At 33.1% G+C, this 24857-nt stretch overlaps 2 protein-coding genes and 1 long non-coding RNA gene across 3 annotated transcripts; 2 read left to right on the top strand and 1 right to left on the bottom strand.

Annotated features, from left to right (window-relative positions):
• The first annotated feature begins 4320 nt into the window (after window positions 1–4320).
• LOC140841013 (uncharacterized) lies at window positions 4321–5035 on the top strand. The gene is made up of 3 exons (XR_012120076.1): window positions 4321–4394; window positions 4651–4723; window positions 4793–5035. It is a non-coding gene; the product is annotated as an uncharacterized lncRNA (long non-coding RNA).
• Window positions 5036–5594: 559 nt separating this feature from the next.
• On the top strand, window positions 5595–7163 carry LOC140841004 (zinc finger protein WIP6-like). Its single transcript, XM_073208166.1, has 2 exons — window positions 5595–6214; window positions 6638–7163. Exons 1-2 carry the CDS (start codon window positions 5852–5854, stop codon window positions 7070–7072), a joined length of 798 nt encoding a protein of 265 aa, XP_073064267.1. The 5' UTR covers window positions 5595–5851; the 3' UTR covers window positions 7073–7163.
• A 2964-nt stretch (window positions 7164–10127) lies between these two features.
• Window positions 10128–14591, bottom strand: LOC140840997 (protein CHUP1, chloroplastic-like). Its single transcript, XM_073208153.1, has 9 exons — window positions 14220–14591; window positions 14015–14100; window positions 13138–13902; window positions 11732–13051; window positions 11518–11649; window positions 11224–11405; window positions 10901–11012; window positions 10622–10765; window positions 10128–10435 (listed from the first exon to the last, which is right to left on the bottom strand). The coding sequence occupies exons 1-9, from the start codon at window positions 14314–14316 to the stop codon at window positions 10337–10339; spliced, it is 2937 nt and encodes a 978-aa protein (XP_073064254.1). The 5' UTR covers window positions 14317–14591; the 3' UTR covers window positions 10128–10336.
• Between the last annotated feature and the right edge of the window lie 10266 nt (window positions 14592–24857).

Here is a 24857-nt window from a genome sequence, read left to right as displayed (position 1 = left end):
AAAAGAGTAGTGTGGCTTAAATTATTACAATATGAAACAATAGCATATGAAACGAACAATTATAAAAAGAAAATATCTTCATATTCGGTGAGTCGTTAAAAACAATGTCATAAGAACAACAAATTCATTATTTTTATTTTTGAAGTCTACATGAATGTATTTTTAGATGTAATAAAATAAAAGTGTACCGAGCTACTTTTATGCAACGTTCGATTCACAACACTTATTGTCTATTTAAGACTTTGAAAATATCTTTCAAATCGCACACCGATGGGTGTTGCATATAATAAATATCGTTATTTTAGGCTTATCGACAATATCTTAGTAAAAGTCGTGTAAAAATCGAGACAAAAACAGCATAATTCAAATCTATAATTTAGGCCACACTCTTAACATGCAATACGAAAGGAGAACGAACCCCCAACCAGTCGAAACTTGCATGAATATGAATGATGGCAGAATCGTAGATATGTGCACTTCTAAGTGTGATTTGATAAGTGGGTGAAAATTTTCGGCAAGTGTTGCTTTCACACCTCGACATCGAAGTGTGTAGTATTCCGGCGATAATTTAGTCAACGCATAATATCATTTACTACACATCAGTCAAAATTATTTAATATATTGGGATTACAAAAGGACTTCTTTACAAAGTGTGGTGAAATATTAATAACATTACACAAATATAAAAGCCAAATATAATCGACCAAATCGTTTCAGATTTCATGTATTAAAAAAAGGCAGACATATCTAATATACATATGAGTATATATTTTGTGAGACGGTCTCATTAATCTTTATTTGTGAAACAGGTCAACCCCACTGATATTCACAGTAAAAATAATATTCTTATCATAAAAAGTAATATTTTTTCATAGATGACCCAAATAAGAGATTTGTCTCACAAAATACGACCAGTGAGACCGACTCACATAAATTTTCCATAAATATAAATTTTTCACATAATTTGTCTATTTTCAAAGTTATAATGTTGAAATAATTGATTTTCTTGCCACTTGTCATGCATATGATAGAATTTGTAATGTAGGTAAAAACAATATAAACCTAATTATAAATCGATTCACTGCAGATTTTGTGACATATTAACAAATTGTAATTAGCATTTACATAATAGAAACTACATATAATTAGGCCCATCAGAATTCGAGTAATGTATATATTGCAATAATTAAATATAGGTATGGCAAATTTTATGTATCAAATAATATATGTTGTCACACATGCATATCAAACATGGCATGAGCATGTATTTGTCATATCTCAATATCTAGTACTTGATACAAAACTATAGAAATAAATTTAATTTTTCACGAATTTGTGAATATCTTTTTGTTTCCAAAACTTGAATCATGAAATCACATGCACCATTTTTTTTATTATATATTTACTAATGAATGAATGAATGAATATACGTTATATAATTATACCTCGATTTTCATTGTTTGGTAAGTAGATTTTTACATATAATTTCGAGATTGGTACATCACATTTATGTAAATAGTATAAAATAGAGCAGATGATTTCATTCTATATATATATACATATAATGTTAATGATTTTATGAGAAAAGTGTTAAATTTAAATTAAAATATAATAAAAGACTGGGTATTTTATTTCATTTTTATAAAATAAATTAAGTAATTTATATATATTAATCATGCATGCACGTGCAACCAACCCATGGATTGGTTTTGGTATGCAATTATTTGAACCTTTATTATGTCATCATACCTGTATCCCTATCCTAACTCCATGCAAAAACACATACGAATATTGCACACACACACACACACACACACACATATATATATATATATATATATATATATATATATATATATATATATATATATATATATATATATATATATATATATATGGTATGGAAGTGAAGCATCCATCCTAACAGGAAAAAGATCATGAGCCAAGTTAGCAAGTAGTAAGTCAGTGTTTAGAAAGCTTTTCAAGCATCACGAGCATTTAACAAAGTTTCCTGGCAGACTATTTGCAGCAGAATAAAGATCTTCACAGAAACAGCGCCTGCAAAGTAGCTCAAAGTTCTCCTTCCATTACGGAACACTCAACGTGTTATATATCACAATACAAATGTAATTCCTCTACCCATGTGACCGAATAATACTACATAGTTTGAAGGAGAGATTTAAGGCATCTATGTATGTAATAAAATCAACGTGATTATAGAGGATTTAAAACCGTCAAAGATATGATAAAACATAGATAAAGCACAGCAACTCTTACGAGAGACCTAGACTGGTCGGGCCAACAAAGGTCATAACAGCAGAACAAAAGCTTGGACAAATTTTGTCTGAACTTATAAATATTGGTGTAGCAATTGTTCTCATTTATGTTTGATGAGAGAACATGACTGCCAATATTCATTACAAGAACAATATCCTTCTCTAAAAGTGTGGAAGCGGCATCGATAGCTAGATGACATTCATCACAAGTTCTGAACTTTTTTAACTATCTGAATAGAAGTCTTAGGAAGAGTGTTTTCATTAGTCTAAAAGAAACATCTAGTTTCTCACTATGCCAAGCTACTGTGTGTGGTTTATCTTCCTCACTTATATCAAATGAAACATGGGAAGCATCGACGGTATAACCAACTAGACCAATCCTTCGCATTATTTCAGTTAACTTGATATAATTTCTACTATTTGTGGATGGATCACGTCTGCAACTCGAAACTCATGAGAAACACCATTTATCTCTATCCAACTACATCCTATATCAGATCGGTTCTTTCGCAACCCCATTACATTTCTTATTTGAGCAACTTTATCCCATTTATAATTTGGGATGAAATTAAGTGATAAAATCACCAACTACAGTAGCATATAGCACGAAGCACTCAAAATCTCAAAAATTCCAACATGAATAAGGATTTTCATTAGAAGAACACTTGTGCGTCAATTTCTCCGGAAAGAACCCAAAATTGGAGAAAAAGAAAGTAATCCTAAAATTTAGAGAATTACCTCTAATAAGAGAATGGAAGAGCTATGGAAGACGGTGTTGTCGGCGGCGGTGACCAGCAGGCGGCCGACAAACACGAATGATGTTGGACGAGTTGAAAGCGCAAACCTAAAAATATTTAGGTTTTATTCGAGGATGTCCGTCTCAAATAAGAGACCGAACAAATACTTCCGTCTCAACTTAAAGACCTAAATAAAAACCCGGTCTACTATTTGTGACTAGAATAAAAGTCGCGCTACAAAAATAATATTAAATTATAAAATGAAACGAAAATAAATTTAAAGACCGACTACTCTCTCTCACGACGGTCTCTCAATAGAGATCATGGTATAAACTCCGTCGCTATTTAGGGACCACACTTTTGTACTGGTCGCAAAAAGTAAATAAATAACTTTTTAAAGAGAGTAAAATGGTTAGCGTGTGACATTATCAACTTCGGTTACAAATCCATTAATGGATCTGATTCAAACAAATTAGCATTATAATGTTTAGCAAGGGAAAATTGTAAATTTGGTATTTCATGTTTGTCAATCCATTCACGTCCTTTTTTAAGTATATATAAAACATCGTTAGTTTTTCAAATCAAGCCAATTGGATAATAACATCCACACATTCAGAATGAAAATATTAACACATACTAATCAAGAACTTCAGAACATATAATCTCAAAAATATTTAATGATGTATCGATGTGTCGTCGTCTCATTGGGCCGGGGCGGACCAATTCGATGAAAACGACCCTAAGCAAAAGATGAAAACGTGGAAATTCTTCAACAGGTACTATTTTTGTATGGGGCCATCAATCTAGTTAGCAAACACAGTGATTGTTTATATTCAGGATAGCATTCATATTTGGATACCCTTTATATAGGAAAATGGACCCGGTTGGCAGCCCATTTACGTGGTTGCTGCAGGTGGTGGCGGCGGCGTACCAGAAGAGGAAGACTGCGATGGTATCGGATCTTGGTTTGTTGTATGAAATTGAGGAGATCGATGCTGCTATTTCTGTTGGTGGAGAACTTCTTGATACAAAAAATATGGAGTGAGTGAGTAAATGCTAAAAATTAACATAACATAAACAAGATTATATACTCACCAGCATCTGTTTGATTACACTAAAGAATCCCTTGTTATCAGCCATGATAGCTCCCTGATCAACATTCGGACCATTTTTACAATGCATTGATCTACAATTTTGTCAAAATTCAAGTCTTCTGTAAACAGTTCGATCCCATTTGTTACCTGGCCATGGGGAAGTATAGCATTGAATTTATCAACTCCAAACATACCCAACACGATGTAAGCAAATTTTTTTGCTAGCTTGCCACAATTGGTTTGGCTGCAGATGAGAATCCTCTTGGTGTTGTTCTTGGAGGAATCCTGTAAGTTCATACAAACACCTATTTGAATCCGAATCAAATTAATTGTACCCACTTTTTCATTAACTCTCTGGCTCTTTCTTTCTTTCTTTCCTGTATTTTTCCTGTATGCTTACTTTTCTAACTCATTTATGCTTCTCCGAATTATTCACCATCTTCGTAAGTGTATGTATGATCTTGATACAATTTTGTACTTTCTATACGAGTTTTAAGATATCACCTTCATTCGGTCATCTAATCTGGTTCGTATATCTTGCAGTGTACAAGCTTTGTGTACTACTGCTGCTGTCCTAGGAGGAAAGAGCCTGGCAAAGCAAATATCTGAGAAAATAGTAAGTTCACTTTTTTTTTGTCATTCTCATGAAATATGAAATTCAGATAAATTTCAATCTCCGGTCCAGATCAGATGACGAGGATGTATCTATCCATCAGCAATATGGGGCTTCTGTTCAGTCAGGCTACCCTTTATTGGGACTTAAATTTGGTTACCTTAAATGGAAAATTTTGGTCAGTAAAAAGTGAGAGGTTATTGATTAGATTTGTGCCCAAACGGGATTGTGTCGTGTGACATGACCGGATCATCATCTTAATTGGATTAGCTCATGATTAGCCTTCCAAATTTCTGAAGAACAAATGAATCTTGTAGATTAATCTGTCTGCCACTTTTGGCTATGTTGATGGTATGTTTGCGTTTAAATATTTTCTGATATGTTTAACTTATAACATTTTTTTCAGTACATAAATTTTAAAATGGTTCCCCTATTACTAAAAAAATTTCTTGACATGTATGCATATACAAGTGCAACCGTTGTAACACACAACCTCGTAGCTAACTCAGAAATATAACTCGAACCTACTGGCTACATCTGTCAGGAAAAATGAATGGTTTTACGAGGTTGAATGTTGCATAGCAAAAGGAGACTGTCATTTTGTGGCTTGACCAAAATCCTAAGGGAAGATCTTAAAAAAATTGATGAAAGGTTCGACATAAAGAAATTTAGTTGTAAATTTTGGATATTCAGAAAAATAATATACCAAATTTTTAATTCTTTTATCTCCTAATGGATGGAATTTATCTTTAATTACCTCACGTGCATGTATTACGGCATACAACTAAACATAGAAAATGTGACAAAGGGAAGACATCGATAACTTAAATTAAACAGAAATAAAAATGAAAATAATATGAGAAAAGTGATTAATGTACAGTGCTAATTAATGTGATGTGCAGCAAAAAATAAGGGTACACTATTCAATGCATTTTCTTCCAACCCTTGTTTCCCTATATCTTGTCTCCTTCATAAGCAAACAAGCCAAAATCCAACATTCCACGTGCAAGCAAGCACACACATCATAAAAAAGAAACATAAAAATTCTCACATCCCAAAATCTGATATTTTCATCTTCAATGAAGTCCATTCAATATTACTTGTCTATAAATTAAACCAATATATATCACCATGCAATTTCATTCTTGTGGGGGTTCCTGTAATTTGGAACACGAAGAAGAAGATGATGATCATGGCTACTCAACTTTACTTTCTCTCAGACCACCGGGACCAAAGTTCGATCCCTGCTTCGGTGAGTACAAGCTGCCACACCAGGATTTCGAAAACCCTAGTGGTGACAAAGCAGGTGTAACTGTCGCTCCTCATATTGGCCCACCAAATACGGCGGCTTCATCATCCTCAGTAGCCATTGCCGCAGAAAGCCCTGAGGAAAAAGAGTACTGGATTCCAACTCCAGCTCAAATTCTTGTTGGCCCTACACAATTTTCTTGTTCTGTCTGCAACAAGACTTTCCACAGATACAACAACATGCAGGTTCTAAACATTTTACATTTTCTTCTCTGAAATTGAATTGTCAGGAATTCTAAGTTAAGATTCAAATTAATTTTTTGAACTCGGTCGAATTTCTTCTCAAAATCAGCATTTGTTGCCTATATATCTGTATATATGCACGCATACGAACAGATCTTCCCGATCAATGAGTTCATGGAAGATCTAAATAATTCTTTACATTTGTATATTTATATAGTCATTTGTGATTGGGCAAAGAAAATCTGGAGTATGTAAGATAACATACTGCAAACTTATGGCCGGTAAGAAAATTGTACTCCATTAATCTCTCTTCTCCCGAATGCTCCAAAGATATCAGGGGTAGCCAGACACTGTGACAGAACTGGATAGATTATCAATCCTTTTTTTGCCCTATCAATCTCCTTGTTTAATCTTGTTCTTAACTAGATGCATATGTGGGGGCATGGCTCAGAATACAGAAAAGGGCATGAATCTTTAAAGGGAACAAGACCAGCTTCCTCAATTCTGAGACTCCCATGCTACTGCTGCTCAGAAGGCTGTAAGAACAACATAGAACACCCAAGATCGAAACCTCTAAAGGATTTTCGAACGCTGCAAACACATTACAAACGGAAACATGGCGCAAAGCCCTTCGGTTGTGGGAAATGTGGTAAGCCATTTGCTGTCCGAGGGGATTGGCGCACACATGAAAAGAACTGCGGAAAGATTTGGTTTTGTATCTGTGGTTCCGACTTTAAACATAAAAGATCGCTCAAGGATCATGTACGTTCATTTGGGCGAGGCCATGCTCCGCACAGTGAGAATTTGTACTCCTATTATAATACTGAGATTGAGGTGGATAAATATAAACAAGTGGTTTGAAAACAACGAGTATAGGTGAGGGACGAATAGGGATTTGATCAAGGAGCAGCAAATGCGTATTTTTTCAGCTGTGATATTATGTAACAAAAATCTTGAAGGTTTTTCAGTACGTAGGGATCAAAGTAATTGTGAATATTTTTCAATTTATTTACTGCTTTTATCATATATTTTTCTTCTTATTTTATATATACTTCGAAATCCGATTTTGATTTCTTTAATGATGTTAAAAGGAATTTAAAAAATAAATAAAATTAGCACAGAAGTTTTCACAAGACATGAGAGCTGTGGTAACTAAAAAATGCTCGTGGAAAAGGTAATTGCACCTATAGATAAATCCTCTCACCTCACTTCTGTTGAGTGAATGCTAGCAGACGAGAGCAGGAGCCGTACTTAAATTTATATATGAATGTTAATTTAAAAAATTGAAATCTCCAACATAAAATTGCATCCATTTCCATTTAATTAAGTCATAGATGTGTCTGGTCTGTTTGGAGATATAATGCATCGTTGTCTGGTTTGAATGTATCTGTTTGTGTGCAGATTGAGACACACACACACACATTGGTCAAGTGATTCAGGCCCACTGTGAGAGAAACAATGGCAGAAATCACAGATAATCTCAGAAACTTTTTTGTTTATAATCTAAACCAGTTTATATGTGAATTCCACTCAATACCAACAAGTACATTGAACATTTCATTTGAATCTGCAGTTGGACTAAAACTACTAGCACTTTTGTGTCAGAGGGGTAACAATGGACCACTGCTTTTAGGGTTTTGTCTTTATCTTTTCAGAACATATCTTACATAAATACTCTCACACTCACTGTGCTTACTTTGTTTCACCCTAATACCACATAAATATTTTGTGTGGTAAATTTGTGAAAAATCTCTCTATACATCTTTGAATTTAAATTCAGTATCTCACCATAATTTTTAAGATTTAGTACCTGACATGCAATTATATAATTTTAGTTTTAACTCCTTACAAACCTAAAGTTACAATTTTGCCATTTTTAAAAAATATATAATTTTATCCACAAAAATTACATATGTCTTCTTCATTTAAAATATAATTTGAAAAAAAATTATTTCTCAATTATCATGGAATAAGAGGAAATATTTATTTTGGCATACAAAGTACCTATTATAGGGTTTCAGCTACTTGATTTCGCTTTTTGAATACTCCAAATGTATAAGAAAATACTATATTTTCGAGTAATCACCAGAAATTCGGTCGTTGTTGGTCTTTTTATTTATAAAAAAAAACATAGTTCACCAATCATCATGAAATAAGATTAGATATTTATTTTGACATACAAAGTGTAATATATTGTGGAGTTTTGAATGCGTAATTTTGTTTGAATATTCCAAATGTGTAAGAAAATAAATACAATCGAAATGATTCTTTAAGTCTGCATTTGAGGCATGCTGTACGTATACAATCGAAACTAAATGGTTGAAGAGAACAAACTCAAACAGAAAACGATTTGACTTCCCATGTTTCTTTCTTGAATTTTAAGGAACAGCACAGCTTCTCATATACATATTTAGCATAATAACTATCCCAACTTACTTATATTTGGTCCTTTGCATTCAAGCTATCAACCTCTACTTGTTTCATTGCTATATGCTTCCCCTTCAAAACCTCCTCTTTAACATCATTCCTCCCCATATTTGTTGATGAAAATTCTTCGACTATGCCTTTTCTTCTTCATCCTATTCTGCATCTCAAATTTCATTCAAAGCACTACCACTCATGATGTCCCCTCGGAAATTACATCTGTTGTAAGGGACCATTCTTTCATCAACCATAGAAAAGCAATGGCTAGCAAGTTTGATTTCACCCCGTTCCTCAATCACCGCCGCGGCCAAGACCACCACGAACATCCACTGGACAACCGCGAGCATGCATCCGGCGGAGGGGGAATCCATCGACTTTATGGAGTTGAGGCACGTCTTGTCCCTACTGGTCCAAACCCTTTGCACCACTAGTCATGATTAACTAGGATGGTAAGATAGATGTGATTTGATTGATTAATTGCTGCAACTTTTAGTTCACTATGCAATATCGTTTTGAAGATCATGAATTGATGATCTTGTTGAGTTTAACGGGAAGAAGATCAGATGGAATTTCCATTAGATACCATAGGATTCATTCTTTTTTTTGTTTCTTGTTGATCAGTAGCTTGGAATCAGAAAATTGTTGAAATTTAAAGAACATGAGTATGTATTTACTGTTTAAATTTACCAATTACATTTTGAAGATTATACTATTACGAAAAGAAATCAAAAGAGAGATGCGACATGCACCTCCTACCAGCCCTCGTTTCTCATGAATCTTTTTAAGCAACCAAATACTTATCTTTTTAGGCTTGAAATTTCAATGGGGCATGATGCACGGGAGAGGGAGGAAATGGACATTGGACACTTGTCTAACAATTCAGTAATATTAGTTAATGTAGTTGATCAAAATCATGGATTTTATTACTTTTGAGGAGATTAAATTTTTAGACAGTGTTTGGTGCACGTGATGATCTGGCTTCTGATAAAAATCCTGGTTTCCTGCTACATCAACTTCTGCCGTAATTCTTGCAACATCAATCTTTTAAAAAAAGGTCCGACTCGAACCATAAAATTGTATATATCAAATTGAAGCAAAACTGCCAGATATCTTGGGCATCGACTCGCAGCCGAGCTACTATAACCGGACCATGCTTTTAGAAGAGAACATCTTCGTTATTTATTTATTTTATTTTTTTTTATTGAAAATAGAACATCTTAGATTAATTTCAAATATATATCAAGTATTTCTCGTAAAGCTTGGAATAAAAATAGAGAATTATAATAAGAAAAGACACAGCCATGCCGTGTGGATGCCAAGTAGCCACACCCCTTTACAAGAAAGCCTGGTCCTTGTCTGATCTGATATTTCGCCAGAACTTAGCCAGCCGAGTAAGCACTTTTACATGTATGACCAAACAAACCCAACATTATAAAATAAATACTTCATAATACTATTATTACCATGTTAGACTAATGAAGACTTATAGGCCAACTTTGACTTCTAAAATTGCCTTCTTTTTCCTGAGCAATAACACAAGTTTTAGTGCAAAATGCCAGAAACTATACCACTGAAGTTTTCGATTACTAAGATTTTGACTGATCTTTGTATCCTATGCATCTTTCTAGCTGAAGGGTCGATTTTACAGGGTTCATGTGTATTTGAAATTTAACAAGGCAAAAAAAGATGAGTCCTCATTCCTCAAGCTTCTATTTTATTGTCCCCTCCTGTTTGTGCATGAGCTCGGCTTCTTAATTCTTCAAAAGCCTTCATGCTTTCAGCATCAAAGCCACCAGCAAACTGAAACAAATTTTAATTATGTAGTTATGCTAATGTAGCGAACACCTTTGAGGGCAAATAAGCATTTTGTAATGGTCATTTTTTAACATAATTTCTCTTTGTGAAACAAAAACCGTGCTGAATACTATTGATACTTTCATGTTCGAGCTTAAGCTTGGGATGACACATAGCTCTCTATAATGTTACCTGATGCACACGGAAAGCGAACCGAACCCCTTGCAGAATCAAGAACTCTCTGTTAGGCTCCTTCTCAGGTTCACCCATAGCATCAAGCTCAGTCGCAACACGTTTCATGTATTTCCTAGCCAGTTGTACTGATGAAAGCTTGATCTGCAAATATTTAATCCGTTTACGTGTGATCAATAACAGTTCATTCATACAGTCAAAATGTGAGTTTTTCCCCAATAACCACTAAGAAGTTGGCCTAATGCCATATAAATACACATGGAAAAAAAAAAAGCATACCTTTCCTACTACACCCGTATCAAGCAACCAATCAACAGGAATTCCAAATTCTTTGTACCGTGACATGGCCATGTCACGTGTGCGCAAAAGGGCATACACACTTTGCTCAACCCTGTACACATGAGACAGGGTACGACATAAATATGAGCCAAACTGTAATAAAACAAACAGAAAGACAAAAGTAGAGACCTGTAGGCCTTTTCTAAAAATGTAAGTTTTCTTCAAAGAATTAGACTGTCAGTCTCTCCTCTTGACTGGGTCATGGGTTTGGCCTTCCTTTTAATTGATTTAGATACTATACAAGTCAACATGGGAGCACTTACTTCTCGAGCAACTTGTACATATTCTTTAAAGCAGCTTCACAAGAAAGAGACGGATCATCGGTGAATGATGTCACTTGCTTCTCCAATTTCATCAGGTCTTGATACTCAAACGCTGCCTCTCTTAAAGCATCAGCTTTCCCTTCCGGCCAATCAAAATGCTTGAGAACTGCTCGTTCATCAACCTAGAATGAAGATTTGAATTAGAAAAACTGTAACAGAATTGTGCAATAAATTTTCTAGTAGTAGTAAAAGTTGTGGTTAAATCAACTTAATGGTAGAGATGAAGGGGAGTACTAGGAAGGAGAGTTCCTCATCTAGCCAGTTCACAAAAGCCACCAAATCGTCTACATTGGTAAAGGAAGCAGCACGAACTTCTGCTGCCAGTGACTCGACAAAATCACCTTGAGTCTCCACATCAGCTTTAACCTGATTCAAGAAATCTTTCATTCATAATATCAAGAAACTAGAATTTGTACCAGCGGTGATAGAAGATGGAAGTTCAGCTTACGGCCAATAGGAATGAAGATCTGTTCTCTATCTCTCCAATCATGTTACTCCTTGCTTCTAAGGTGTTTGATGTGGTAGAAATCAATGAAGAAGTATCCTTCTTTGCTTCACGTTTCATCAATGATTGGTAGAATTCAACTAGTTCAGGAGCTCGGTGAACTTTGTCGCCACCTCCACCTGCTCTTGAGAGACTTCCTGGAGGAGGTGGTGGGCGTGGAGGCCCACCAGGCGGTGGCGGGGGCGGAGGTGCCCCTGGTGGAGGTGGTGGTGGTGGTGGAGCGCCTGGTGGTCCACTAGAGACTGGTTTATTTCCACCAGTAGAAGCCTCACCAGATGCTTTAGGAGGAGGTCGTGGAACCCTTGGTGCTCTCTTTTCAATATGTGCAAGTTTCATTCTGCTCACAGCAGGAGAATCCTCTTTGTTATCATTAGACTGATCACGTGAATCTCCAGATACAACCGGTTTCTCCTTGATAAGTGAGAGCTTCGGGGGGAGGGAAACCGATTTATTCATATCTCCTCCACCAAATCTTGCTGTTCTTGCTTGTTGAGCCTTTTCCTTAAGCTGTTTCTCCCTCTCTAAAGCCAGTTTGTGGCGGTCTTTATACGCTGGATACTTCTCGTCTAGAACTCCTTCGACAGATTTTGACATCAAATGAAACGAGGATGCAACGGAATTGAGCGAATCAGGAGGTTCTCCGGGAGTTTCAGGGGAGTTAATCTCTTCTTGTTCTGCCATCCCAAATGTCGTAATTGCCATACTGTCACCTGCATTTCTAAGCATTAGGGATTCTAAAGGACCTCTTGGCCGAGTACTAATGCTACTCCTGCTGGGAGACACTCCACCAAAAGATCGTGCCGGAGAAGAAACCGTGCTAGAATCATCTTTACTTCGACCCCATCTCTTGAATTTTTGGATCAAGGTTGGTTTTTTACTAAAACTACTCAATCTGCTAATTGAACTATCAACAGAAGCATTGTCAAAATCTTCACTATCGACTGACATGTTATCGAAGTTGCTTTCCATATCCGTGTCTCCTTCTCCACGTTCTGACTCGGCATATTCCAACATTAGCTGTTTAGCCCTCTCCTGAGATCTTGGACTCAGACTTTTACTAAGATCACGGGCCGAAATTTTTCCAGAAGGCGTTTGGTAATTGCGAAGCTCGAATCTTAGGCAGGCATTCACCCAACGAAGATAAACAAGCTCTTCGACTTCACTGAATCTATTCATCTGGAGCCCTTCAACTTGTTTAAGGAGGTCCTCATTTGTATGCCTCAAGTTATTCACTTCTTCCCTCACATTAGCAACCATTTCACTCTGCAGCAACACGAAAAACAGGCCATGTCATGATTAAAATGGTGAATTTTGAACAAGATTTGCATCGATTCAATTGAAATTTCTACCTCTGTCATGCTGGAAAGGGTCTTAACTCTGCCTTCTGCAGCATCCAATTTCACCGTCAACTCTCTCTTCTCAATTTGAAGCTCTTTGTTCTTCCTCTTAAGCTCCATAATCTCCACCTCCATTTCCTTCAAGAACTTCAACTTTTTCTCCACATCTGTGTTTTTCTTGAAAGTTTCCTCCTCTTTTGCTTGAAGCCCGGTAACCTGTTGCTTCAGCAACAAAAGATGGGCTTTTGTCTGATTAGCTTCAAGCTGAACTTGCCTCTGCAAATCATACAACTTCTTTTTAGTCCTTTCGAGTTCTTTCCTAGCAGTTGCTCCTTGAGACACCTCTTCTTGAAGCTTTTTCCTCTCTGCCTGCAAAGTATTTATAGTAAGATTCAACATATCAATTTCAGCAGTCTTAATCTTGAGCTGCTTCTGCAACTCAACGATACTCGATTCTTGCTCCTTCAAGCCATAGTATTCAAGTAACTCTCCTTCAAGCTTCACCTCTCTCTCTTCCAATTCTTTAACTAATCTCCTTAAGCTTTCGAGTTCACTTGCATGATTTGCCGTTTCACTTTTATACATCCTTTCTTTTTCCGCCGTAGAATTGACTGATGTATCATATTTATCAGTAGGCAAAGGTTTATCAATTTCTCCTGATACAAGACTTTCAAATTCAGGCAAAAGCTCATCTGCAAAGTCCGAGGTGATGCTCGTTCTGGGATTTATTATGCTATTTATTAGTTTAACTTCTTCCTTCTCCTCTTCCACCTCAGCCTGCAATATTCAAGAAAACATAGTGTGAATCGATTAAAGAATCGACTTATAAAGCTTCTCTGTACTTGAACGGGACTTGGTTACAATGTAAGGATTAAAAATCGAAAACTACCCCATTGAGGTCATCCTTAGAGAAGGTGAGATGCTCTTCATCTCCCCTTGCAATCAAAGATTTCTCATAGGATTCTTCACCATTTTCTGAAGCAAAAATCATAAGTTAGCAAATTGAACAATAAAATCAACCCACCAACGGAATATTCATCGGAACATATTTCCAAACCAAATCATTCTTTAAAAAAAAAAAAAAAACTGAGTACCAGTTGGCTTAGCCTGTGAAGCGGCCTTAGCCCTCTTCTGGTTAACTGCATAAGCTGCAGCTGTAACAGCAACAAGGAAGCCAACCCTGACAATCATGTATGAATTATGGATGAAAGATACGTAAAATTTCCATACATTTACAAAGAAAAACAGCCCTTAAACTGATGTTCTCCAGTTAACTCCAAAAAGACATCAAGAAACAAGACTCCGCAGATTTCTTAAAAATTTCTTTAATTATTTTATATTTAATCTTCAAAGTCTCAAAATAGAAAAATAATAGTTATAATAATTAGCATTATCTTTGTTATAAGGTTAAAGACGCTCCACATAAATCACAGTCCTGTGCGTTTTTTAGTTTCCTGATAAATAAAAATCCAACACAACTGTCGTACAAGACATGCAGGAGCCACCCATTTTCAGTGGCCATTCTTTTTTCAAAAGAATATAATCAATATATTTAATTCGTAGATTAATGAATCAAAGGAAAAGGAATAATATTGGCCGAAAATTACGAGTGTAAACTGTAATTCTGAAAAAGAATTCAGCTCCACCGTATATTCTTGCAATATAGTTTCTGAAAAAGAATTCAGAGATCTCTTTCTTCGTTTTCTTCTTTAGCGGAGCTTATGACTCAACATTTTTCATCAAAAGATACAAAAAATATATTTCATGTACTTTTGAATGGCAAGAAATGTATAGAATAACTAGTTTTGTAAAAGGTAAATTTGACATGTAATTCCTGTCTTTGCATAAATGGATTGGTTCGGACAGATAATGTTGGCCACAAGGTTGCAAATTAAACTACACGAATGTTACCAACTTCGTTTAATTTTTGGATTTATCATGCCCAAAATGATGCGCCTTTCCTTTTGCTTCATTTGGGACCCAGAAGATAAAAGCACCGCCAAACACACACTTACGGTGTGTTTGACAACCAGGATTTGATAAGATTTGGATTTCAAAATCTTATTTTTACTGTTTGTCAAGATGATTCAAAAAAAGAATTCGGATTTGTTTAAAATTTCATGAGATTTCGATGAATATATCCAAATCCCATCAAATTTGATAAAATTTAGTGGTATTTGGATTTTAAAAACAAACAATTACTTTTTTATCCAAATGAAATTGATTTAGGGAAATCAGCATGATTCACGCAAACTTCACTGCAATTTCGGCGGTTTTGTTAATATATTTCTTTACTCCACCACCAGGCATCTCTCTCGTTTTTTTTTTGGAAAATAGAAACCTTCTTATTCCAAATTTCAATATTTTTAAAATAGTTAATTACCCTTAAAAAATAATATATGTATCTTTTATTTATATTGCCAACTAATTGATTGAATTGTTTATATATATATATATATATATATCAAAAATATTAATTTCCCGTCAAAATGTCATTTTTATGAAAGGAAAGATTTATCATCAATATTGAAATATGTGCACTGCAATAAATGATCAATTCAATTATTGTTTGCATTGATTATATCAATTATTTTAATTCAATTTTGAATTTAATTAATTTTTATATTAATTCAAATGTAATTTATGTATTAAATATTTTTTATTTTTTTACTCAAATTAAAACTAAACTGTATTGAAAAAGTAAACTATATTAAATTTTTTTGCATTAATTATATCAATCACTTAAAAACTATATAAATAAATTTAAAATAAAAATGATTGTAATGTTCAGTATCACTCATGAAGTAATTCATCCCAAAATAAATTTTGCTATTTTAAGTAATTTATTTCTCAAAATACTTACTAAAAAAATACTATATTAATTAGTTTATTTAAATTTTCTAAAAATAAAATTGGTTGAGTGTTAAAAATTATCATTACAACAAAGTATTCCAATGGACATTAATGTACTATTTAATAATCATAAATTTTTTATCCCAAATACATATTATTTCAAAATTACCTTAATTTTAAAGAATTATTGCAGTGTAGTTTTCTTCCAAAATCATATATATATTGTATATCTTGATTTGTCTTCTTAAAAATTCAAATAAGACAGCACAAGAAAATTAAAAGAGATAGATTCAAAAGAATTTCAAATGGACATTAAATTACTTTCGATACACATGTATATTACCCTCAAAAATCAGAAATGTTTGACACTCAATGCATCCAATTCGGGATTTCCATAATTTAAAAGAGTTTATGTATGTTGTAATTCTGTCAAAAGCATCCAATGTATACTTTTTGTCCTTTGAGATTTCTTATTTGAATTTTAAATTATAAATAATGCAATATTGCATATTAGAAACCAATTTTATTAAAATTTATCTTATTAAATTTATCTATTCCAAAATTGAATTATGAAATGACTATTCTTTTCAGCACCATATATGAGTTGAATCCTTTCAAAATGTAATGTTCGTTTAAATTTAGATTTGTTCGTTGTTATGAAATACCTACATATGGAAACAACGAGACATTAAGTTTGAAATCTATCATTCGTGATCAAGAAATAAAAAATATTATTCTTTTATTTATACAAAATTTTAATTATTATTTATTACTGATGTGATAATTTTCTTTTATATTACAAAGTTCACGGATACATGATAGTATAATGTCACTTAATGGAAATAATTAAACCAATTCTAAAGAAAGCAAACATCTTATTAGAAGACACATTTTAAAATTTGTTCACATTATTTTGCAATACACATAGTAAATGTTAATAAAATAATTTTTCTGATTTATATAGAATCTACTTATGATCAAATGTATCATTTTTTTTTCGAAGTAATAGGTTGTTGTGTATATTAAGAAGATATTTTGTAAATTAAATCACAACCCATTTGGATAAAGATATTGATGAAAACATTATTGTTATCATTCAAATGTGTCAAACACGTGTCATGTCACAAAATTGTTTGTGAATGTGGATTCAGACGAAATTACTGAATTTTTAAAAAAGTATTTTTCATTAATTTTATTGAATATGATTTATAAAAATTTTCTTATCATATATTAAAAAATAATAATATATAACTTCTCGAAAAGTAAATAATTAAATATGTATTAAGGTTGATGGCCGACATCAATACACTAAACACGATAAACATCATGTTATTGCCTTAGGCTAATACGATATAAAATTTTGATATATGATAGTGATTATTATCTAAAAAAATTAATCGACATGCGTTGCATATAAGAAATTTTTTAAAATTAGTGAAAAAATAGTTTTCATTTTTATTTTTTAATAATTGTATTATTTTTTAAAATTTAAATATCTATTCATTTTTCACTGATTTTTAATAATATCATCCCGTGCATCGCACGGGTTAAATACTAGTATATATAATAGATAAGAATTGTTAATTTTTAAATTTTTTTGGATTATGTATGTTTAGATGATTCTAAAGATAGCTTAATAAAATTTTAAAATTTCAAATTCGAATTTTTTTTTTCAAACAAGAAATAGATTTGTAAATATCATTTTTATATTTTAAACCAAATATCAAATAGAATTTCAATTACTTGAATTTTCAAATCTAAATTCATATTTTGAAAAAACCAAACACACATTAGACATACCAAGCATAATTTTCATCTTGTATAATAACTTACCACATAGTTTCCTTAAAAAAACAATCAAGCACTTTTCATTTGCTCATGTCAACAACAAACGAATCCAACACGAAAACAAGAATATGTTATCAACAAGGTGTTGGGATTTTTTTACGTTTTCGAGAATCACTGATAGAGTTTCGTTGTTAATATTAATTTTTTTTAAAAAAAATGTGGACTGCGCCTGATCCAAAGGTGTGTAGGCAATTTGCGAGCGTGAGTTTCAAGTGTGATGAAGCGAAAAGAACTTCGCTCCCCTTCCAGAGATGAGGCACGAGATTGGATTGAAATTAGAGATTTTATTTCTGGTTTTTGTGTGTGTGTTTTTTTTTTTTGTGTGTGACTTGCATATGATTTGTTACTAATACTTTTAACCCTTGTATTAACAAAAGGACCAACTTGCTCGAAAATTGAAACGTTTAGGAATAAACCGAAAAGGACGAAACATTTGGGATTGAACTAAGAGAAGGCCAAAACATCTAGAGTGAACTAAGACTTCTGCTTCAAAATAATAAGACAACAACTTATATGAGACGGTCTCACGAGTCGTATTTTGTGAGACAGATCTTTTATTTGAGTCATCAATGAAAAAATATTACTTTTTATGCTAAGAGTATTATTTTTTTATTATGAATATCAGTAGGATTGACCCGTCTGACAGATAAAGATTCGTGAGACCATCTCACAAGAGACCTACTCAAATAATAATTATAGTTTCTTTGTTGTGAACCTGTTGATGTTCTAGCAATAAACATATCATTTGTGGGGAAAAAAACTAATGGTAACTTTGAAAATAACTAGATATATAAATAATTAAAATCTCTATTTAAATAATATTTTATGAATCAAACAATATACTAAAATAAATTAATAAATTTTTAGAATTACAAAAATAACTTAAAAATTATATTATAATCTTTGAAGCCATTTAATTCCAAGGCAAAAAAAAAATATTCTACTAGAATTAGTTTAAAATGCGATTTGACTCAATTTTATATCAAAAATTTATCATAGTCGATTTCAAGCCAAATAAATCACGTGTGTGTAAATGCTCGTATAAAATGGTGTAATAAAATAATAAATTAAAAAGTATCATAAATGTATATTTAAATCTAAAAAAGGGCCGCCGTTTGAGAATTTGTGAAAATTAATACGATAAGTCGGCTGAGGTTTCTTTCATCCGAGTAAGTATTTTGATTTTAGTGACTTGTGAGATGTTCTTATAAATTTTTTCGTAAGACGTGTCAGATCGATTCATAATTGAAGTAATATTTTTAATATATAATTCAATAATTTTTTTTAAAATTAAATCAGGTTGAAGATCCGTCTCACAAAATTAGTATGTGAAGCCTTCTCATATAAATTTTTTTTTTATTTTGTCACAATCGGGATACCAATAATTACAAATTTGCTCCCATATCCACCTAATTTTGTTGAAATCTCCCGAGGTACAACCAAATTTTCAACATCCAAATTTCAAATAGTGACGTCACAACATATATGATCGGGACATCTAAATTTCACATTTAATCTAAGATAATATATTATATTATATTAATCATCATCAACATTAAATGTCCTATATCCGTAACTGAATTTTCTGCTAATTAATTGCTCTATGAACACGCTAGAAAGCATGATTCGTCAATTTCCTCGAAGAATTAATACACATTCCATTGTATGACTAATTCAACTGCAACCATTTTCTATTAAATGTAATAATTGATCTAAGTCTTGGGTACGAATTTATACACCGATTGTGTGTACGTATTATCTTCTCCACAACTCACGACGACTCTTTGGTCGCGGTCCAAACAGTGACGACAGAACTAGACGAGTTCTTTGGATTGATTCCATCCTATATGTAGAGGCACTACCCCATGATATAATCAAGGGCTCAAATTTAGTCACACATATATGGGGTCCACTAATTTTTTTAAAATCACATATGTGTATGAATCTTGTCCATCCAAACCATGTGGGGGGCATTGCCCCCACATGTAGCATCGAACGATCCAGTTCTTTGGGATTGGAAATACTCTTAGATACGGTTTGATTTGCTATATTAATTATTTATATTTTTATCCACATTTTTATCCAAACTAATCACATGTTTGGTGTACCATATTATTTATCCATCTATTTCACTTATCATTAATAATAACTCTGGGATAAATAATGATGTGGTGCAAAATGATGAGCTCACCAAGTTCTCAGGCTCAAACCTAGACATTAGACCTCATGTGCTCTCCTAAAAATATCATGTTTGAAAACTTTATTCATTACCTATTTTAATTTTTCGCAACCTCTTTAGCTGCTATCTCATTTATCATCAGTACTTGATTTGAGCGTCAGAGTGGCTACGTCAGGACACCCTCTCGACCCCTTCTAACGATATCATCTGTGACTTCAGGCCCAGATTAGGTCCGAAGTCTAAATTCAAGCTAGTCTCTGTTAGAGTAGATGCCCTGCAAGCCAACGGTTGGCTAGGGAATTTATTGACTCAAGTGTAATAAACAATCTTTATTTTAATATAATTTATTTTTTAATGGTTTCGTAATACTTTATCTGTATACCCATGCAAGCAGCATAGATAAAGTCCTTGATTATGCTTTAATACAAATGAATCGTAATTCGATGTTGAAACTCATTTGTAAACACTGCATATTCTAAATTCGTTCCTAGTCGATTCAGCCGCCTAAAACATGGATAAAGGTCGCTTGAGCTTGAGACTAGCATCTGTGATGTTGTGTACTGCGTTTCTTGGTAAGGACATAGAGATGTCCAAACATACAGATGGGTAGTCATATGATGATTATACCGAACAACCCTCCCTCGGACTTTCCAAGTGGTTATCATTCATCGAGAGGATAAGTCCGTGGTTATGATTGTACACCATTAGTCCTTACGACCCGGGACAACACTGAGGCTCTATATGCTAGGGCTGTGCTTTGACTCGTTTACCGGCTCCAGGAGAGTCATCAGGTGGCGAGGTTGGGTACAGTTGCGACACATATAGGAGCCAGTGCATTGTAGTCGGGGATTCACCGCTCACCTACGGGTGTGGATATCCTATGTGATCTAATGATATAATAGTGCATGGAATCTCTGGCCAGAGTATGAGATGTACATTAGAGAAGGAGTTCTCAAATAGTACACGCGATGCCACTATTATAGTTATCACATAGTTATCGAATTAATATGCAACCCTCGATGAACCAATGGTTGCAGATTCGATCGGGATATATGAGATGAAGGGACCGTACTGTACGTTAATCATAATCGACTGGTTCTTGCAGGCACTATCAGTGATACCTAGGGGATCATGGGGCGATGCTACTAGACGCTCTTACCATGATCCGATGGGTGCAATCAGAAATGAGTTCTGACATTCTTGATCAAGGTGTTGATGAAAAGAATGGGGCTAACTAGGGTAAGCCCGAATAAAGGATTATGTCCTGAATCACAAAGAGTTGTGAACCCACGGCTAGCTGTATCCCTGAACCATTGAGGGTCACACAAGTACTGGATTGTTTGTTCCCGTTGAGAGAATAAATTCAAGGAGTTGAATTTATATTATGATATAGTAAATTCAAGGAGTTGAATTTATGATAATTAAATTTTGAGAAAAATAAATTCAAGGAGTTGAATTTATGATATAGTAAATTCAAGAAGTTGAATTTATGAAATTTGGAGAGAATAAATTCAAGGAGTTGAATTTATAAAATTTGATAATTTAATTTATTAAACTCAAAAGTTGAGTTTATTAAATATTAAATTTTTGAGGTGATGTAAATTCAAGTAGTTGAATTTATAATTTAAATAATAAATTCAAATGTTGAATTTATAATGTATTTAATTTATTAAGCTCAAAAGTTGAGTTGATTAATTAATAAATTAAATATGGTGGATAATATGTTTAATGGGCTTGTAGGGGTACGAGTCCAACATATTAAATAATTAAAGTTTTAATGGATTTGATTAAATTAATTAAACTAGTTGGACTAGCCCAATTAATTAAATCAAGCCCGTTAATGTTAATTATGTAATTAGGGTTTAATTTAATTATATATATAATGCATGAAAGTAAAACCCTACACCACCCACCACCAAACTCACGAGAATCTCAACTCCAAAAGAAAAAAATTGGCCACCTTTTCTTTGAGAAAAACCTTTGAGCCGTCTCTCAATTTTTCTTCTCATACGCAAAATCTCTTCTAGTTTTTCTAGTGCAAATCAGAAGAGGAACGAACGTTCTAGTCGTGGACCTAATTTGAAGGAAAGAAAGGAGTCTTTTGAAGAAAGATCGTAGGGATTCATCAAGAGCCAGATCTGTTATACCGGATCGGTTGGTGTCCAGTGATTTATTCACCAAAGGTATAATTTTCTAACATCCTATGTATGTTTTGTTAAAATCATACGAGCGCTCAAACATATATATTTTGATTGTCAAAATAAAATAAAAATTTTAAAACTTCCGCTGCGTTTGGGCGTGTAGAAAACCGGATCCAACAGTCTCATCTACCGAAATCAAACCATATCATTTTAGTGAGTATCGATCACAGAACAATATATATATCCGAATTCTAGCTAGCTAGGAGATGGATTGATCAATCATAAGTTTATAGGGTTCAACATATATGACCAAATTTGAAATTAATAATAATAAATTTTCTATCTAAATCGGTGATACGGTAGACGTATTAATTAAAGAGCAAAGGAAAATTCAAGGAAACCCTTGACTCTTTGATTAATTCAAATTAATTGAAACAATACATAATTATTTGAAAGACGTTGACATTGAATATTCAACACTCGTTTTTCTTCCCAAACTATATTTGATCCCCATGCAGGCAACACAAGTATATTATAAATTAAAACACCCCTTGATTTATCTAGCTTCTTCTGAAACTCGTACGCATTCCTCTCCAAAAGTTAACCCCCATGGCTTTTTCTTTGAATCGGCTAATTCTTTTAGCGTGTATCCTTTCGTTGTTTTTCTTGAATTATTGCGATGCCACTAGGTCGGGAAGAACGATGATGATCATCAAGGATGAGGTTGATTCGTCAATGGCTTTGAAGCATTTTCTAGAAAAGGAAAGGACGTACGATATTGGGGGACTCTACTTTTCCAAGCTTCCTAAAGGTGTCCCGATTCCTCCATCAGCACCATCGAAGGGGCACAATTCTGCACCTCGAAATTAAGTTTTATATTGGAGAACCAGCCATATTTTTTCATTGGTTTTGGTACGCACGTAATGACTACTGATTTTTTTATTTGATTTTGTATATTTTTAGATATATATATACGCACACAAACATGTGCTGAACACTGATTCAGACGTTTTTGCTGCAGTTATACATGTTTTCACATAAGCCAAACATGAACTGGTGTTTAGCTACTACAAATTTTTTTTTTTTTTTGCTTGTCACCGATCTGTACAGTTAAAAATGATTTATCTTTTTGCTTATTTATTTTATCATCAAATTACAAATATATTTTATATATATAACTGCTGCATGTTCTAAATTCGCGATTATTTTTTATGTACTCGGTGGGGATCAAAAGGTTAACACAATCATCAGTCAAATATGTAAATTTTTTTGCCGAATTTCATTTACATACTTTAATTTCTATCTCTAAATTTATCGCCCGTTATATATATTTAGATTTTTCCAAAAATAATAATAATGATGATGATGATGATAATGGTCCATATATATTATTATATTATTATAAGCAATAGCGTGGATTGACTTTTGGGAGAGAAAATGGTGTCAAACCTTCAACTCAAAACACAAGCTCCGTCGAGTTGTCAATGGCATGATACACACGGAAGATAAACGATACCAACCCCATCGAATTTTTAATATATAGTGTATGAGACGAATATTTTATTTTTTAATTATTATTTTTTATATATAATATTGTGATATATATATATATATATATATATATATATATAAGATTTTTAGATATTATAGTATTGTTCAAAAGAGTTTATCTACTAATGAAATTTTTGTTTTTATATTTGTGTAGGACTCTGTATAAGGATAAATTTTAGGGCATATGAAGTCTATAAATAAGATATCATCACTGCTACTTGCATATGGTTTTTGAGGTTGAAGAAGAGCAGTGAAAGGTCGCAGGAAGAGCAAGGGATTACGTAAGTAAATTAATAAAGAACTCAAATCAAGACATATTGAAGTATTGTCGTGAAGTGGTGAGAACATTGAAATCGCAAAACATAATCATTGTTTTGATCAGTATGTCGTGTGTTCAAGAACTTCGACTTCACGTTTATTGCATTCGTAAGCTTGGGCATACGGTTTGATATATATGTGTTTGGATGCACTTTGCATCATCACTTGTTTAGAGAGTTACTTTTATTTGTTCACTAGTATTGATTTTCGCAAACTGATAAATTTTCTATTAAATTGTTTTGCCATGAGGCACCACACACAATACTTGTGCATGATTTATTATGTTTTATTTTATTCGTGAAAGTTTATTTGTGTGTTTAATTAATATATTTTTTTGCATGTTATGAATAAGTGTTATAGTACTTGCACACAATACATAAATCTGATATACACACAATCTTAATATTTTTATACGTTTATGTTAAACAATTCTTTCAGTGTATTATTTTTCTAATATTAATTTTTTTTTTCAAACAAAAATATTTAATTAGAAAAAACATGTATTTACCGGTTCGATCGATCTCGGAACGGCGGTGTTAAAAAATATCGACATGTAAAGGCTCATTTGATACAACTTTAACCAATAATTGAAACGCTTGACAAGAATGAAATTAAGAAATAAACTAAACTAAATAGAAGTAAACTCGGTCGTAAATATACAAATTCAAAATAAAATCTTATTTTTCGAGCTGATCTTCCTGCCCACCTTTCCCTTAAGTTATTGTCCTAAAATGTTCGAGGTGTGCCTTAACGCATGACTCAAATTAATTATTTTAATTTCAAAAAAAAAAAAAAAAATATATATATATATATATATATATATATATATATATATATATCGG

Source organism: Primulina eburnea, chromosome 1 (assembly GCF_022965805.1).
Source record: "Primulina eburnea isolate SZY01 chromosome 1, ASM2296580v1, whole genome shotgun sequence".
NCBI classification, from domain to species: Eukaryota; Viridiplantae; Streptophyta; class Magnoliopsida; order Lamiales; family Gesneriaceae; genus Primulina; species Primulina eburnea.
This window is presented reverse-complemented; position numbering and strand designations above follow the sequence as displayed.

Excerpts from the sequence above, each read along its gene's own strand:
- LOC140840997 (XM_073208153.1), bottom strand. The coding sequence starts at position 14,316 with ATGATTGTCAGGGTTGGCTTCCTTGTTGCTGTTACAGCTGCAGCTTAT. Across the intron at positions 13,903-14,014 it reads CTAAGGATGACCTCAATGGG|GCTGAGGTGGAAGAGGAGAA; the intron begins GTAGTTTTCGAT and ends TGAATATTGCAG. Across the intron at positions 11,650-11,731 it reads GATCTTCATTCCTATTGGCC|GTTAAAGCTGATGTGGAGAC; the intron begins GTAAGCTGAACT and ends TTCTTGAATCAG.
- LOC140841004 (XM_073208166.1), top strand. The coding sequence starts at position 5,852 with ATGCAATTTCATTCTTGTGGGGGTTCCTGTAATTTGGAACACGAAGAA. Across the intron at positions 6,215-6,637 it reads ACAGATACAACAACATGCAG|ATGCATATGTGGGGGCATGG; the intron begins GTTCTAAACATT and ends GTTCTTAACTAG.